Source organism: Equus przewalskii, chromosome 20, assembly GCF_037783145.1.
Source record: "Equus przewalskii isolate Varuska chromosome 20, EquPr2, whole genome shotgun sequence".
NCBI classification, from domain to species: Eukaryota; Metazoa; Chordata; class Mammalia; order Perissodactyla; family Equidae; genus Equus; species Equus przewalskii.
In genome coordinates this window covers 31,973,099-31,988,479 of record NC_091850.1, presented here as the reverse complement: position 1 = coordinate 31,988,479, position 15,381 = coordinate 31,973,099, and the positions used below count along the sequence as shown (strand labels likewise).

Genomic DNA, 15,381 nt, shown 5'->3' with positions numbered 1-15,381 from the left:
AAATGCTAAAACAGTTTATACTCACTGTAATTCACTTCATTGTTGAACCTGGGGCTATTTGATCCAGAAATTCATTTTTTAAACCTTTATTAGCTCCAGAAAGAGCCTCGGTTATATATAAGAATTCTGTATATGATAAAGGTGGCGTTTTTACATCAATGGAGAAACGAATTTTTCAGTAAATGTTATTTAAAACAATTGGCTACCAAATTAGAAGTAAAAAGTAAGATTTGGCTCCTCAGAGCTTATACCACAATAAAAGATAAAGATTTAAATATGAAATATAATTTTGGGGATGAGAAAGGTTTTTTCAAAATTGTAACAGAAACCTTGAAGAAAATAGCAACAGGTTTGATTACATAAAATTTTTAAATACTATCAAATTCTTTTTTAACTACATTGGGATATAGAATTTATCTTAAGAGGGGACAAATCCAGACACGGGGGATGAACAGAGGAAAATACTATACTGCTTTAGCCAAGTATTATATTCCTATAGCCTTCATTAATGTTCTTGGATAAGCAACAAATTCTTAATTGAAATTCTATAAAATCAAATTTGAATCTGTTATATTACTTTATGTCTGTTACATTATTTTATGTTAGCTATTAAAAGGCCATGAAATTTAACAATATTATTTTTTAAATGCAACAGTCCTCTCTTAAATTTGCCCTCAACAATGTGCCCTTTACCCTTTTTGTTCAATCTTCTGAAAGATTAAAAAATACATACAATATCTATTTGAGAAAGCATGACCTAACAGAAATGTAAGTGGAACCACAAATGCAAGCCACAAATCTTTTAAAATTTTTAGTAGTTATATCAAAAAAGAAAAAGAAACCTGTGAAATTAATTTTAATATATTTGATTTAACCCACTATAGTCAAAATACTAACATGTAAAAAATATTTTCAAATTAAGATATTTTACCTTCTTTTTCCATAGCAAGTCTTCAAAAATCCAGTGTGTGTTTTTATTTACACCGTCTCAATTTGCGCTAGCCAAATTTTAAGCATCTGGCTCATAGACACATGCAGCTAGTGGCTATGGTATTAGTGCAAATATAGAACATTTTTATCATCACAGAAGGTTCTACTGGACAGTGTCATTCTAGTCTATGCTTTTAGTTGGGGGTCAGAGAGAATAAGAAAAAAGAAAGGAGAACTTTGGGAGAAAAAGTTGTAAGTCTACAAACTGGTCATGCCACCACTTCTTACTTCCCACTTACTCCTTAAAGCCACTGTAATCTGTCCTCAAACCCACCTCACGCCCACTCCTTTGAGACAGGTCTCATACCAGGCTCACAATAACTTGGGTATAGCTGGATCTTTCTTCTTATCAAATTCTGTCCCCTAATCTCTCTCAGAGGGACAATTTTTCTCCATCACCTCTGCAGTTATTGTAATCTGACTAATCTGGTTATCTTTCACTTAGATTAACTTAAATTTCCATGAACTAGTTTTAGCCCCTTTCAATCCATTCTCCTCACTGATCTTTCCAAAAAGCCAATCGTATCATGACATCCCACTGCTTCTGCTTAAAATTCTTCAATTACTTCAATGAGTAAGTTCTCAACTCCTTAACAAAATTCACTAATGTGTGGCCTATTAGTAAATATTCTCTGCCCACATATATAATTTCTAGTTAGTGTTTTTTTTCTTGGAGGGGGGAGCCTCATTCTCAAATATGAACAGATAATCAAGGATGTTAAGACATGTGAAGGAAAGCCTTTAACATCAGAAAAGACCAAAAGAAAATCTCAAAACTTTTTCCTTCCACAAGGGTAGAAGAAAATACTAGATCCAGAAAACAGGAGGTTGTTTTCTGGAAAAAAGTGACACAAAGTCCCAGGAGAACCAAAGCACAACCAGTCTAGACTGGAGCACAAGGCAAATTTTAATGCAGTCATCAATGTATTTGAACATCTGAAAATTAATAATGCTAATTTTTCTCTGATGGAACATGTAAGGAAAAGGATGGGTACGTAGAAAACTTTAAAAAGAAGAATTATTAACTCTAGAAAAAACTATACAACAAAGAAAAATATCATAGGATATAACTTAACTCTGCAGACAATAACATTAAGATAATCGTAATAATATAAAAAATCATTACTGTTTTGCCAAAAATTATGAAAGAATCTATTAGGAAGATGAGGGGACAGGAGTAGAAATATGGAGGTAAACTCCAAAAGAAACAGCTAAGAGAACTGTAGCAAGTTGACTGGTGGCCATCAAAAGGTGTCCGTGTCCTAACCCCAAGAACTTAATCCCCAAATCTTATTTGCAAAAATTAAGTCTCTGAAGATGAAATTAAGTTAAATTAGATCTGGAGATGAGATCATCCTGGATTATCCAGATGGGCCCTAAATATAAAGAAAGTGTCTAAGAGGCACACAACATAGAGACACACAGAAGAGAAGCCAATGTGAAGACAGAGCAGAGGGAGATCCAGCCAGAAGCCAAGGAAAGCCTGGAGCTACCAGAAACTAGGAGAGGAAAGGAAGAGCACACTGCGGCTCCAAACAGTGAAAGAACAGACGTCTGTTGTAGCAAGCCACCAAGCGTGTGGCAATTTGTCAGGGCAGCCTTAGGAAACTAACACAAGGACTGAGACTAAGTGCCTCCCAGGAGCAGGACTAAGGAGTGAGGAAGGTGCTTAGCGATGGTTCTTTTGTGTTATAAGCCTTTTACTACCACCTGATTTTCTAAGTATTTATATATATATATATATATTATCTAAATAAAAGCAATAACTATTTTTAAGTGAGTAAATTAAATCATACTGGAGTATCTTTCCAAGAGACATACTGACTACCTCGCTAAGATCACACAAACAAGCAGATGAAATAACAAGCCCATGTAAGCAGGGCGCATAAGTCTCTTGGTCACCACTGTATTCCCAGAGTCGAGCACAGTAAACAGCAGATTTAAGTGGTAAATAAATATATGATGAATGAATAAATGAACAAAAGAGCAAATAATTTGTTGATAACCAACACAAAACTGGTCCCACAAAAAGAACCAGTATCAAAATCTTTTCAATTCAGGTCAGGGCTCCATAACATTAATGCAAAATTACTTATAATTGCTATAGTTAATTAGTAGCAACCTATGTATTTCATTGATAATTATAATGGCAGATTCTTAAGGTTTTTTTCCTCCATAAATCAACAGTTACACAGTAAAATGAAATAAAAATTACATTCTGATTTATGATATAGTTAACAGTAATTTAAAAACTAATCTCATGTCAGTTCATTTGACTTTAAATGACTAGACTAGATTTAATTTAAAACTCCCATGAAGAATATTTTCTGTTACACTATGTTTACTTTGCATATAATTTTCAAGAATACATTCTTGGCTTTCTTTGCCTCAGGATTATTATTCTCTATAACATAGCAATCCAAAAAAGTAGAGTTCTGACCAAAAGCTTTTTGGATTTCTTTGGGACACTGTATTGAGGAAAAAACAGTTTTGAAACACAACGCCCCCAAGAAACAGTAACAGACTAGAAGAGAAACAATTTTAAAATTTGAGATTGTGGTTGAAGTTAAAATTCTATAAACTAGCCAATACAGTTACGCACTGCATACCACCATGATGGTGGTCCCGTAAGCTCCATACCACATGGCCTAGGCGTAGTTGGAGTAGTAGAGTAGTAAACTACACTATCCAGGTTTGTGTAAGCATGCTCTGTGATGTTCGTACAATGACAAAATAGTCTAATGACGCATTTCTCAGAACATATACCCGTGGCTAAGCGATGCATGACTGTAATACCTCTGTTCACAGACCACAGTGGAGAAGGCAAAGATCTGAAAAGTATTCATATTCTGCTAAAAAGATCAACCGCCTATGGAGAGTTAATTTACACAATGAGTTTTAAAAGAAAGTTATGTCAAGTCTTTCCAAATTATGGCTTTCAGAAGCAGGAAGTGAAGTTTGGAGTCTTCTCGCATACGTAAGATGCAAAGGCCAGCAATCCTGACAACAAATAACATTATTCATTATGTACAAAGAATGAAGAAACCAAGAACGCAAGAAAGACATGGAAATACAATTCAATAAAGACAACTTTAAAATCAACTTCTTTTTTAATTTTTGAAAGCTATCAATAGAAACACTTCATTTTTAGGCAGCACAAACTCTTTAAAAAGAGTATGTTATTTAGGGGCTGGCCCCGTGGCCGAGTGGTTAAGTTCGCGCGCTCCACTGCAGGCGGCCAAGTGTTTCGCTGGTTCGAATCCTGGGCGCGGACATGGCACTGCTCATCAGACCACGCTGAGGCAGCGTCCCACATGCCACAACTACAAGGACCCACAACGAAGAATACACAACTATGTACCGGGGGGCTTTGGGGAGAAAAAGGAAAAAACAAAATCTTTAAAAAAAAAAAAAAAGGGTATGTTATTTAGCACGCCTCTTACCTTTCTTGTCAATAGACTTTTACGCCTCATTCCACAAGCCTCTAGTTGTAACCTTCCTCTCAACGCTAATTCAATTAACATACAGCCACGTAATCCAGATGATATACAGTCATTCCAAAATGATGTGTAACCCTATTAAAAGAAGAAAATAAAATAACTAATTCACTTCAAATACAGAGTCAAAAATAGAAATATTTTAGCCAAAGTTATTTTTGGTGCTTCTTATCTTTCATGTCTTTCCACAATTATAAGTAAAATACTGAAAAAATTAAATTACTATACATTACTAAGCTAGGATTTTCAGGGGCTTATTGTCTTTTCACTACTTATCATTACATGCAGATAAACAACTTTGAAAGTCAAATGTTTAAAACTATAATTATCTTTCATTTTTCAGTAAGTTATGTATTTATTAGGCTCTTTCAGACTATAAGAACCAGGACTTACCCACTCAGTTAACCACAGATTATAGTGGTTTATTTTTAGTATATGTGAGCAAGTTAAGAAGCTCAGGAAAACCAACCACACCTCATGTGGCGTCATAGAGAATTAGAAGATCCTTCATTCAATGCTGCTTAGGATACAAACACAAGGTTTACTTTGGAAGGATATATTAAAAAACTGATGCATGGGCCCATGCTGAAAGTTCTGAACAAGCAGTGAAGCAATCAGATGGAACCCCACAAAGAGAAATTCAAGAGCATCATCCAAGGTGGAAGAACAGCCAGACAGAATGAGACTGATCGACATCTAGGGATGTGGGGACACTCAAGTCAACCAGGCTTCACCAGGTGAAGTCAGGGCACTCTTTCAGAGCAAATAACTGGAATTGCCCAAATTATGAAGCCATAAACTTTGCCAGCAGGGTTGTAAGCTATCAATTTGAAGTACCCAACTCTGACGAGAAAGCAGAAGCTATAGCTGGCTCTAGTTAAGATTCAGGGGCTGGCCCCGTGGCAGAGTGGTTATGTTCACACGCTCCGCTTTGGTGGCCCAGGGTTTCAGCGGTTTGGATCCTGGGCACGGACATGGAACCGCTCATTAGGCCACGTTGAGGCAGCGTCCCACATGCCACAACTAGAAGGACCCATAACTAAAATATACAACTATGGACTGGGGGGATTTGGGGAGAGAAAAATATATTGGCAACAGTTGTTAGCTTAGGTGCCAATCTAAAAAAAATAAAAAAGATTCAAAACAGGGTAACATACAATCTTGGCACGAGTCCTGGAGAGCAGGCCAACTGATTCTCTGAAGAGTGGACAGCCTTAGGATTAGGGAAGCCTACACCCTTTGTTCTGGCACCTTCTCACGGTCAGTCTTGGTACTTTGCTCAGTCACAGTAGTCAGCCTTAATTCCAGAAGACAACTGACCATCAGGATCCACGGGACTTCATTAGTGACACAGGGACTTAAATTAGCAAAAGGAGGCTACGACTCCTAAGGATGAAGGCTTTGGGAAAATGAGAATTTAGATTAAGTGAGCCAAAAGGGAATAAACAAAAATATCAGTTTAAAGAGGCCGATTTAAATGTGAGGCAGGGGAAACAGACACTGACTGTATTTAAGGGACTCTTTTTAAATTTAATAGGTGTTAGGGGTCTGATCAAATTAAGATTGCCAAAGATTTAGCAGAGCATTTACTAAGACCAATAATTTACAGAAGTCAGGTAAAATCCCTGACAGTTAAAGCCCCAGGAAGCCGGGGAAGGGACTCCACGTGAAATCAAAGTCACAGATGTCTGGTCTTGACTGGCCTGGACATACAGATGGAGTTCCTAGATGAGCCTCTACAAACTGTAAACAACAGAGTACACCTCATGAAGCAGTAATGGATGTGGACAGGACCATGCACTGTCTCTGCAGCCTGGAAAATCCAGGTGAACAGTATGTAAAAGCTTACATGTGCTAGCAGAGGACGAAATATGTCTCAACCTCAACTGCTCCCAGGGTAATGGTATACCCAGAGATGTCAGCAAAACGGAGCCTTTAATAAGACTTCAAAGATTTACATTTACCAGATGGGTTTTGGGCATTACCACTAAAAGACACATGCTTAACCAGAATTGAATTCATGTGAAAAGTAGACAAATGGGCATGGATAGTTCTGTACCAAAGATTCTGGGACTCACTAGCAATATTTCAAAGATAAATGAAGCAATCAAAGTCATACCAAGCAATAGTCTGGCATGTTGATGACCACCTGCTAAACTCCACATGAGAAAAATACGATCAGGAATTAACCAAGTCGGGGGCGGGGGTGCGGGGGGTGGTACTAAAAAGAGCAGAGTTAAGTGAAAATTTTTTAATGGTGTAACTGGCTCAGATGGCAATGACATCCTTGAGAATTAAGTACATTAGAGGAAAAGCAGCAGACTGGGAGAGAAACAAGCGAATTTGGTCAGGACCCAGGCCAGCAAGACTCTGCAGTAGATCCATGCCACAACACTTGTGTGACAGACCCCCGGCGGGCAGAACTACTAAGAGTCAGAAGCTGGAGCACCAGCTTTGGCCTTGCTAAGCGCTAAGGAGCTCTTTAAACCTTTTAATCGCTAGTGTTAACCTTAAAACTACATTTCATCAATTCTAAAACATACATTTTAAAAACGTAGTATCTCTGTATGAGATGACAGATGTTAACTAAACCTAGTGCAGTAATCATTTCACAATATATGTAAACCATACCATCATGCTATACACCTTAAACTTACATGGTGATGGATGTAAATTTTTTCTCAATAAAACGGGAAAATCTGAAACTGGGATGCATTTTAAAACAGACGATACCCTTAGGCTAAAAGAAATATGGTACTACAGCTATTGAGCTGACCTAAACTCACGGAAAAGAGACATATGGCATAGGCCTCACAGATGCACAGCAGTGCAGTGATGAACTAGGGTTCAACTTGTCAGTTACTGGGATTACTTAAAATCTGGTACAAGACTGGGTGACTGAATATCCAGATCTAGGCATGCCACCAATCCAAGTGACCTCTCAGAAGAACAGATTTTACAAGGAAAGGTCAATAACGACCATACTGCCCCAGAGGATTTTGTCCTCAAACTGCTAGTAATAATTACAACCTGTAGTCTAGACAGATGGTTGGATTTTTAGGGCATGAGAGTGTATGTAAAAATGTTATATCCCATCTGTCAAGCAGAGCAAGGCAGCCACATTAAAAATGATAGTAAAAATAGGTGAGAAAGACCTGGCAATATCAAGCAGTTTATGACTTGGTTCAAAACACACAAGCAGCTGCATCTCAACCATATTGTGAGAAGGTAAAGAAGTAGCAATGATGATTATTATAGCCAATTATGACTATGTATTCAATGACACTACAAAGCTCCTGCACTTAGAAGCCAACAATCATTTCAGACCCTCAAAGAGGTTTGAGATTCTACCATCAGTAATGGAGGAAATATCTTCATGCCCTGTTCGTCCACAGATAGGGTACTAGTGCTCAAAATTCAGGGTCACACTAAGGGAGAACCACTGGCCAGTCAACTTGCTGATGAGGAAGCAGTAGCTGTACTAGAAATAACATAAGCCATAGGACCCTGAGGATGTCCCCTACTCATTGCAGAAGAAACAAATGGGTCTTAATGGAGGTTAGAAGACCACAAGAAAACTATTTCGGGGCCCTACAAGTTCAAAATTGTGATCAGAAATCAGATCGAATGTTCTAAAATATAAGTATGGGAGGGGCCGGCCCAGTGGCGCAGCAGTTAAGTTTGCATGTTCCGTTCTCGGCGGCCCGGGATTCACAGGTTCGGATCCCGGATGCAGACATGGCACCACTTGGCAAAAGCCATGCTGTGGTTGGCGTCCCACATATAAAGCAGAGGAAGATGGGCATGGATGTTAGCTCAGGGCCAGTCTTCCTCAGCAAAAAGATGAGGATTGGCAGTAGTTAGCTCAGGGCAAATCTTCCTCAAAAAAAAAAAAAGGAATAAAATATAAGTATGGGAGAGGCAGAGATATCCCAAGTAGAGTCAGGTCATACACTAGCCCCACAAAATCTAGAGGAACATGATGTCACTTGGTTCATGGGTCCAAAACAAGGGGGAACATGCAAGAATAGAGAATGCCGTTAAGACCCTAATATAGTAGTACTGATGATTTGGGATGCCAGAAAGTCAAAAACAGGTACATTCAAAGGTTATGCCATGTGCAGCTCACAGGCCTCCAAAAAACTAAGAACAGAACATAAGAGGGCCAGCCCCAGTGGCCTAGTGGTTAAGTTTGGTGCACTCTGCTTCAGAGGCCCAGGTTCGGTTTCTAGGCACAGAGCTACACCACTCCTCTGTCAGCGGCCATGCTGCAGCAGTGGCTAGCATAAAAAAAGAGGAAGATTGGCAGCAGATGTCAGCTCAGGGCAAATCTTGCTCAGGAAAAAAAAATACATATACATACATACACAGACACACACACATAAACAAATTTGGGGGGAAAAAAAGAACATAAGAGACAGAGAAACAGAGGGCCCTGGAAACTAATTCAAAGCACCTCTATTTGCCTTTCACCAACTATCTACTTTAATAATAACAAATAATAACCAGATAAGTAGAGAACTTCCCAATGGAGTGCCAACTAAATTGACTACCAAGTCCTGCTCCAATCAATCTTTTGTTGTTGGAATCCCCAGCATCAGAGACTCAGACAAAGGGTCAACTTTCAGGGCATACCTCATGAGGAGGTTGTGTAAATTAAACTGAGATAAATTACCTTTCTCATATAGTATGCCATACAGAACCAAGGAGCCAAGCAGAAAGAACGAATGGTACAGTAAGGAATAAGGCAATGATGCCAGGGACATGCTCTGCAGACACAATCCTTCCCTTGGTGGGCAGTTCCAAGGTCTAAATTTAGGAGAGGCTACAGGAAACCCAACACTGCTGTACATCTAAACAACCACCTCCAACCCAGCTTTTTCTGGATGATAAGATGATATTCATTTGGATCTCTATTTGCCTGATTCCCTTTTTTCTCTCAAATGGCTCATCTTGAATGCGGGAAAAGAGTGTTGTTTAGTGGGCCCCTAAAAATGCAAACACTGATAAGAGTTCTCACCATTCGAGTTGCAAGCTCCAGAAGTGCTTCACCAGCAGCTTTCTGTTGTGTAAGAATGTACTCAAAATGCTGGCCACCCACAATGAAATATAATGAAAGCATACTGTATAAATATCTTAAGAGAGATACAACCAGAAGTTCTATGCAATTTTCCTTCATAGTTCATGATATATGTAGACAGATAGATAGATATATACATATATGTAACATGAAAAATAGGTACAAAATAGTATATATAAAGTATGATCCTAATTTGAAATTATATAAATACATATGCATACAGGATGTTTGTATATATTAATATATAAAAACTTTCTCTAAATGTTCATACTGTTGTGACACAGTTCCTACAGACTTTAGGAAATAATACACATAAATATTTATGCACAAATAATTTATGTACACATTGTTTATTATAGTAAAACAATGGAAGCAATCTAAAAGTCAACTAAACAGAACTAACTAAACTCAGCATTTCCCAAACTTTGCTGACCTTGGAATGCTTTGTACTATAGGATATCTTCAACAACTTACAGAATATTACAATTTTGTGGAAATCAGTTTTTAAAATTCTGGTGTAGAAGGTTATTTCAAAATATGAGAAATATATTACCAAATCACTTATATACATAGTACCGGTCCCATTCTCTGAAGTGGATTAGAAGTAAAGTGTTAGCAGTAGTAACGTTTGGCAATTAAGGTGATCTTTATTTTCTTTAGACTTTTCTGTATGCATTAGAGAGGGAAAACTGGAGGCAAGAAAATCAGGAAAAGACTAGAGTTGTTCAGGCTTCTATGGTTATAATTAAGATAGGGCAATAATATGATAAAGAAAGGCAAAATACTAGAAACAATAAAAACTTTCAATGAAAATAGCTAAGGACCACAAAGCAAACTAGAACTGGGTAGTAGTACAGAACAGGTCTCAAGAGCCCAGACTTTGCAACCACAAACACCTAGCAATTCAAAATAATTACTAGTAGTTAATATATATACAAGGTACACAAAGTAGTTTTCATATTTTACCAGCCACGTTTCTGTTTTCATGCACAAAGTATTTCAAAATGAAATCACTAAAACAACAAACTGTATCTTCTATGTAACACTGAAGTCTGGTGTGACCAATGTTTTGGAAATGGCTTCCTAAACAGACTTTCCTCAGCAAAAGAAAAATATGTTACTAAACCCAATCCAAAAGTTGTACTAGTGAGGCCACTCTCGGCCCACATCCCCTGTTCAGAAAACTTACCCTCATCTATAGATTCTTTTTTCTTTTGAGGAAGATCAGCCCTGAGCTAACATCTGCCGCCAACCCTCCTCTTTCTGCTGAGGAAGAATGGCCCTGAGCTAACAGCTGTGCCCATCTTCCTCTATTTTATATGTGGGACGCCTGCTACAGCATCGCTTGATAAGTGGTTCATAGTAGGTCTGCACCTGGGATCCCAACCAGTGAACCCAGGCCACTGAAAACAGAGCACGTGAACTTAACCACTACATCACCAGGCCAGCCGCTCATCTATAGATTCTAGAGAAAGAGGTGACTGTACCCCACCATATCTACTTGGACCAGGATGAGCAAATCAAAGTTTCCCTCCTAAGATTCTGAGCTTGGCACACAGAGGCTGGGTCAGTTATACAGGCATGGGCATTGGAGATGTAACCAGTTATGTGGCTATAGAAGCCACTGGCCATTTTGTACAAATGCAATTATAGAAGAAAGGGAAATAGAAGAGATATGCAGAGCAGAAATGAGAGAATACATGATGCGAAGCAGACCAAGACACAGAGGGACAGCCAGAAAACCACGTCTAACAACAGAAGCATTCTGATGAGTTTGGGCTGCACTCCTGAACCTTATTTCCAGGAGATTCATCTGTATTTCTTTTTCTTAGGCTACTTTGAGGGGATTTCTTTTCCTGCAGCAAGTAACTTTTAGTAAGGCCAGCAGAAATTTAATGAAATATTGTATTTAAAATATTAAATCTCTGGTATCTGACAAGGGTCTTTTTAATTCAAGTACAGAAACTATAACTAAAGATTCATCATAAGCCAACAAATATTATGTACGGCTAAGAAATTCAAATTTGCATGCACTTAACCTTTAGTTGGTATTAGAAAACTAGTAAGTATGATTATGACAATAAGAGCAGCTGCTTACTAGAAAACAAACAGCAGTCCAATCAACCCATCTAATCCATTTGTCAGAGAGCAAATCAGAACTTGTCATTAATCAAGAACCACCTACAATTTAAACTGCCACATTCCAATTAATCTCTAACTAGAAGCAAATGAGATCCTGACACTGCCAACTTTACAAAGACAGAAAACACAAGAACATTAAGACACACATTAAAAAGCATTCATACATCAGACAAATCCAAATTGAGGGACATTCCACAAGATAACTGATAAAGAACTAAAGGAAATCATATTTAAAGAACTAAAGGAAAGGGGCCAGCCTGGTGGCACAATGGTTAAGTGCGCACGTTCTGCTTCTCGGCGGCCCAGGGTTCACCGGTTCAGATCCTGGGTGGGGACACAGCACCACCTGGCAGGCCATGCTGTGGTAGGCATCCTACATAAAAAGTAGAGGAAGATGGGCACGGATGTTAGCTCAGGGCCAGTCTTCCTCAGCAAAAAGAGGAGAATCGGCAGCAGATGTTAGCTCAGGGCTAATCTTGCTCAAAAAAAAAAAAGAACTAAAGGAAAGAATGACAATGACTCATTAAATACAGACTGTCAATAAAGAGATGGAAACTACGTAGTTAAAAAGTATAATGACTGAAACGAAAGATTAACTTAAAGGAACTCAATAGTAGATTTGAGATAAAAGAGAAAGAATCAATGAACTTGAATTTGAATTGAAGAATGAATGAATGAAGACAATGATCACAGCCTCAGAGATTAAATTCCTCAAACCTCAAAAGGTAGGAGAGAGTAGAAAAAGTAACAGCTGAAAACTTTCCAAATTTGGCAAAAAACTTTCATCTAAGATCCAGATGCTCAAGAAACTAAAGCTGGATAAATACACAGAGAGCATCACATCTAGACACATCCCAGTCAAACTGCTGACAAAAACCAAGAGAGTATCTTGAAAGCAGCAAGAGAAAACAATTTATCACATATAAGGGAACAATACAATTAACAAATAACTTCTCACTGAAACAGTGGAGACCAGAAGGGACTAGGATAACATATTCACAGTGCTGAAAGAAAAAAGCTGTCAACCAAGGATCTATACCCAGCAAAATTATCCTTCAAAAATGAAGGTGAGGGGCCAGCCCAGTGGTATACTAGTTAAGTTCACATGCTCCACTTTGGTGGCCTGGGGTTCGCAGGTTTGGATCCTGGGCACAGACCTAGCACTGCTCGTCAAGCCACACTGTGGCGGCATCCCACATAAAAGAGAGGAAGACAGGGCCAGCCCCGTGGCCGAGTGGTTGAATTCACGTGCTCCACTTCAGCAGCCCAGGGTTCCACCAGTCTGGATCCTGGGCACAGACACGGCACCACTCATTAGGCCACGCTAAGGCGATGTCCCACATGCCACAGCTAGAAGGACCCACAACTAAAAATATGCAATTATGTACTGGGGGACGTCGGGGAGAAAAAGGAAAAAAACAAAATCTTTAAAATAGAGGAAGACTAGCACAGATGTTAGCTCAGTGACAATCTTCCTCAAGCAAAAAGACGAAGATTGGTAACAGATGTTAGCTCAGGGCCAATCTTCCTCACAAAAAGAAGAAGAAGAAGAAGAAGAAGGAGAAGAAAGTGAAACAAAGACATTCTCAGATAAAAATTGAATTTGTTGCTAGCAGGTCTGCCTTACAAGAAACACTAAAGGAAGTCCTGCTGGCTAAAAAGTAAATAACACCAGACAGTATTTCAAATCTGTTTGAAGATCGATAAAAAGGTAAATAAAAAGACTGTATATTTTCTCTTTTTGCTTTTAAAAATTGATTTAAAATGGCCGGCCCGGTGGCACAGCAGTTAAGTTTCCACGTTCCGCTTCAGCAGCCTGGAGCTTGCTGGTTTGGATCCCAGGCATGGACCCACACACCACTTGTCAAGCCATACTGTGGTAGGCGTCCCACATATAAAGTAGAGGTAGATGGGCACAGATGTTAGCTCAGGGCCAATCTTCCTCAGCAAAAAGAGGAAGACTGGCAGTGGATGTTAGCTCAGGCCTAATCTTCCTCAAAAAAAAAATTTAAAAGCAAAAGATTGCAAAAACAAAAGTAAAAAACAGCATTGTTGAGGTTATAACAAATAAAGTTGTAATATTTCCGACAATAGTGCACAAAGGAAGGAGTAAATGAAACTATCTATATTATATATTAGAGCAGAGCTCCTATATTTTGATGGAATTAAATGAGTATTAATTTGAAGACAAGTATGATAAAGATGCATGTTTAATCCTTAGAGCAACTACTGACGGAGGGAGGAGGAGGGGAAGGAAGAGAAGGAAATTTATATGGCATAACTGTAATTTTCTATTTAGCACAAAAGAAGGCAATAAAGGAGCAACAAAGGAACAAAAAAGGATACTTGACATTGAAAACAAAGAGCACAGTGGCTGGTGTAAATCCAACTCTATCAATACATTACATTAAAAGTGAATAGATTAAATACTCCAATTAGAGATAAAGATTGCAAGAAAGGCGGCTAGCCAGGTGGCAGAGTGGTTAACTTCACATGCTCCACTTGGAGTTCGCTGGTTCGGATCTCAGGTGCAGACCTAGTACTGCTCGTCAAGTCCCACACTGTGGTGGCATCCCACATAAAATAGAGGAAGATTAGCACAGATGTTAGCTCAGTGACAATCTTCTTCACCAAAAAAATTTGCAAGAATGGATAAATGATCTAATCTAATTATACGCTGCCTACAAGAGATACTTCAGATTCAAAGACACAAATAGGTTTAAAAGAATGAAAAACGAAATGCCATGCAAACACTAATCAAAAGACAGCTGGAACAGATACATTGATATGAGACAAGTAGACTTCAGAGTAAAGAAAATTAAGAGGGTCAATGCAGGACATTTCATAATGATGAAGCTAACTAACTTAACTATGAGGGAAGATATAATAATTATAAATAAACACAGAGACACCTAACAAAAGAATCGCAAAATACATTAGCAAAAACTGACAACAGAAAGGAGAAATAAACAATACAGTAATAGTAGTTGAAGACTACAGCGACAAGAACTGATAGCACTAGACAGAAAACAACAAAGAACACCACTATCAACCAAGTTGACTGAAACGACATTTATAGAACTCTCCAACAGCAGCAAAATACACATTCTTCTCAAGCACATTTGGAATATTTTCCAAGATAGGCCATATACTAGCTCATAAAACAATGAATTGAAAAAGGATTGAAAGCAGGGTCCAGCACTGTGGCTGAGTGGTTAAAGTTTTGTGCTTTCCCCTTCGGCGGCTCGGGTTCGCAGGTTCAGATCCAGGGTGCAGACCTACTCCACTCATTAGCCATGCTGTGGAGGTGTCCCACATACAAAATAGAGGAAGACTGGGACAGATGTTAGCTCAGGGCTGGTGTTTTTCAAGCAAAAAAAAGAGGACTGGCAACAGACGTTAGCTCAGGACAAATCTTCCTCAGCAAAACAAATTTTTAAAAAATAAAAGGATTGAAATTATATAAAGTATGTTCACTCCAAGGGAACTGAATTAGAAATCAGCAGAATAAATCCAGGAAATTTCCTTTTGGGAATCAAGCTACCACTTCTACAAAATCCATGGGTCAAAGAAACCACAAGAGAAGTTAGGAAATATTTTGAACTGAACAAAAACAAAAACACAAAAAATCAAAATCAATGGGATACACTAAAAGCAGTGTTTAAAAAGAAA

The 15,381-nt window shown here is 38.4% G+C and overlaps 1 protein-coding gene across 1 annotated transcript in view; it reads right to left on the bottom strand.

Annotated features, from left to right (window-relative positions):
- Nucleotides 1–15,381, bottom strand: part of GOLPH3 (golgi phosphoprotein 3) — a 54,093-nt gene that overhangs the window by 9,465 nt on the left and 29,247 nt on the right. The window contains exon 2 of the mRNA XM_070587122.1: nt 4,434–4,565. Coding sequence (XP_070443223.1) covers nt 4,434–4,565 — 132 coding nt within the window. The remainder of the gene's footprint in view (nt 1–4,433; nt 4,566–15,381) is intronic.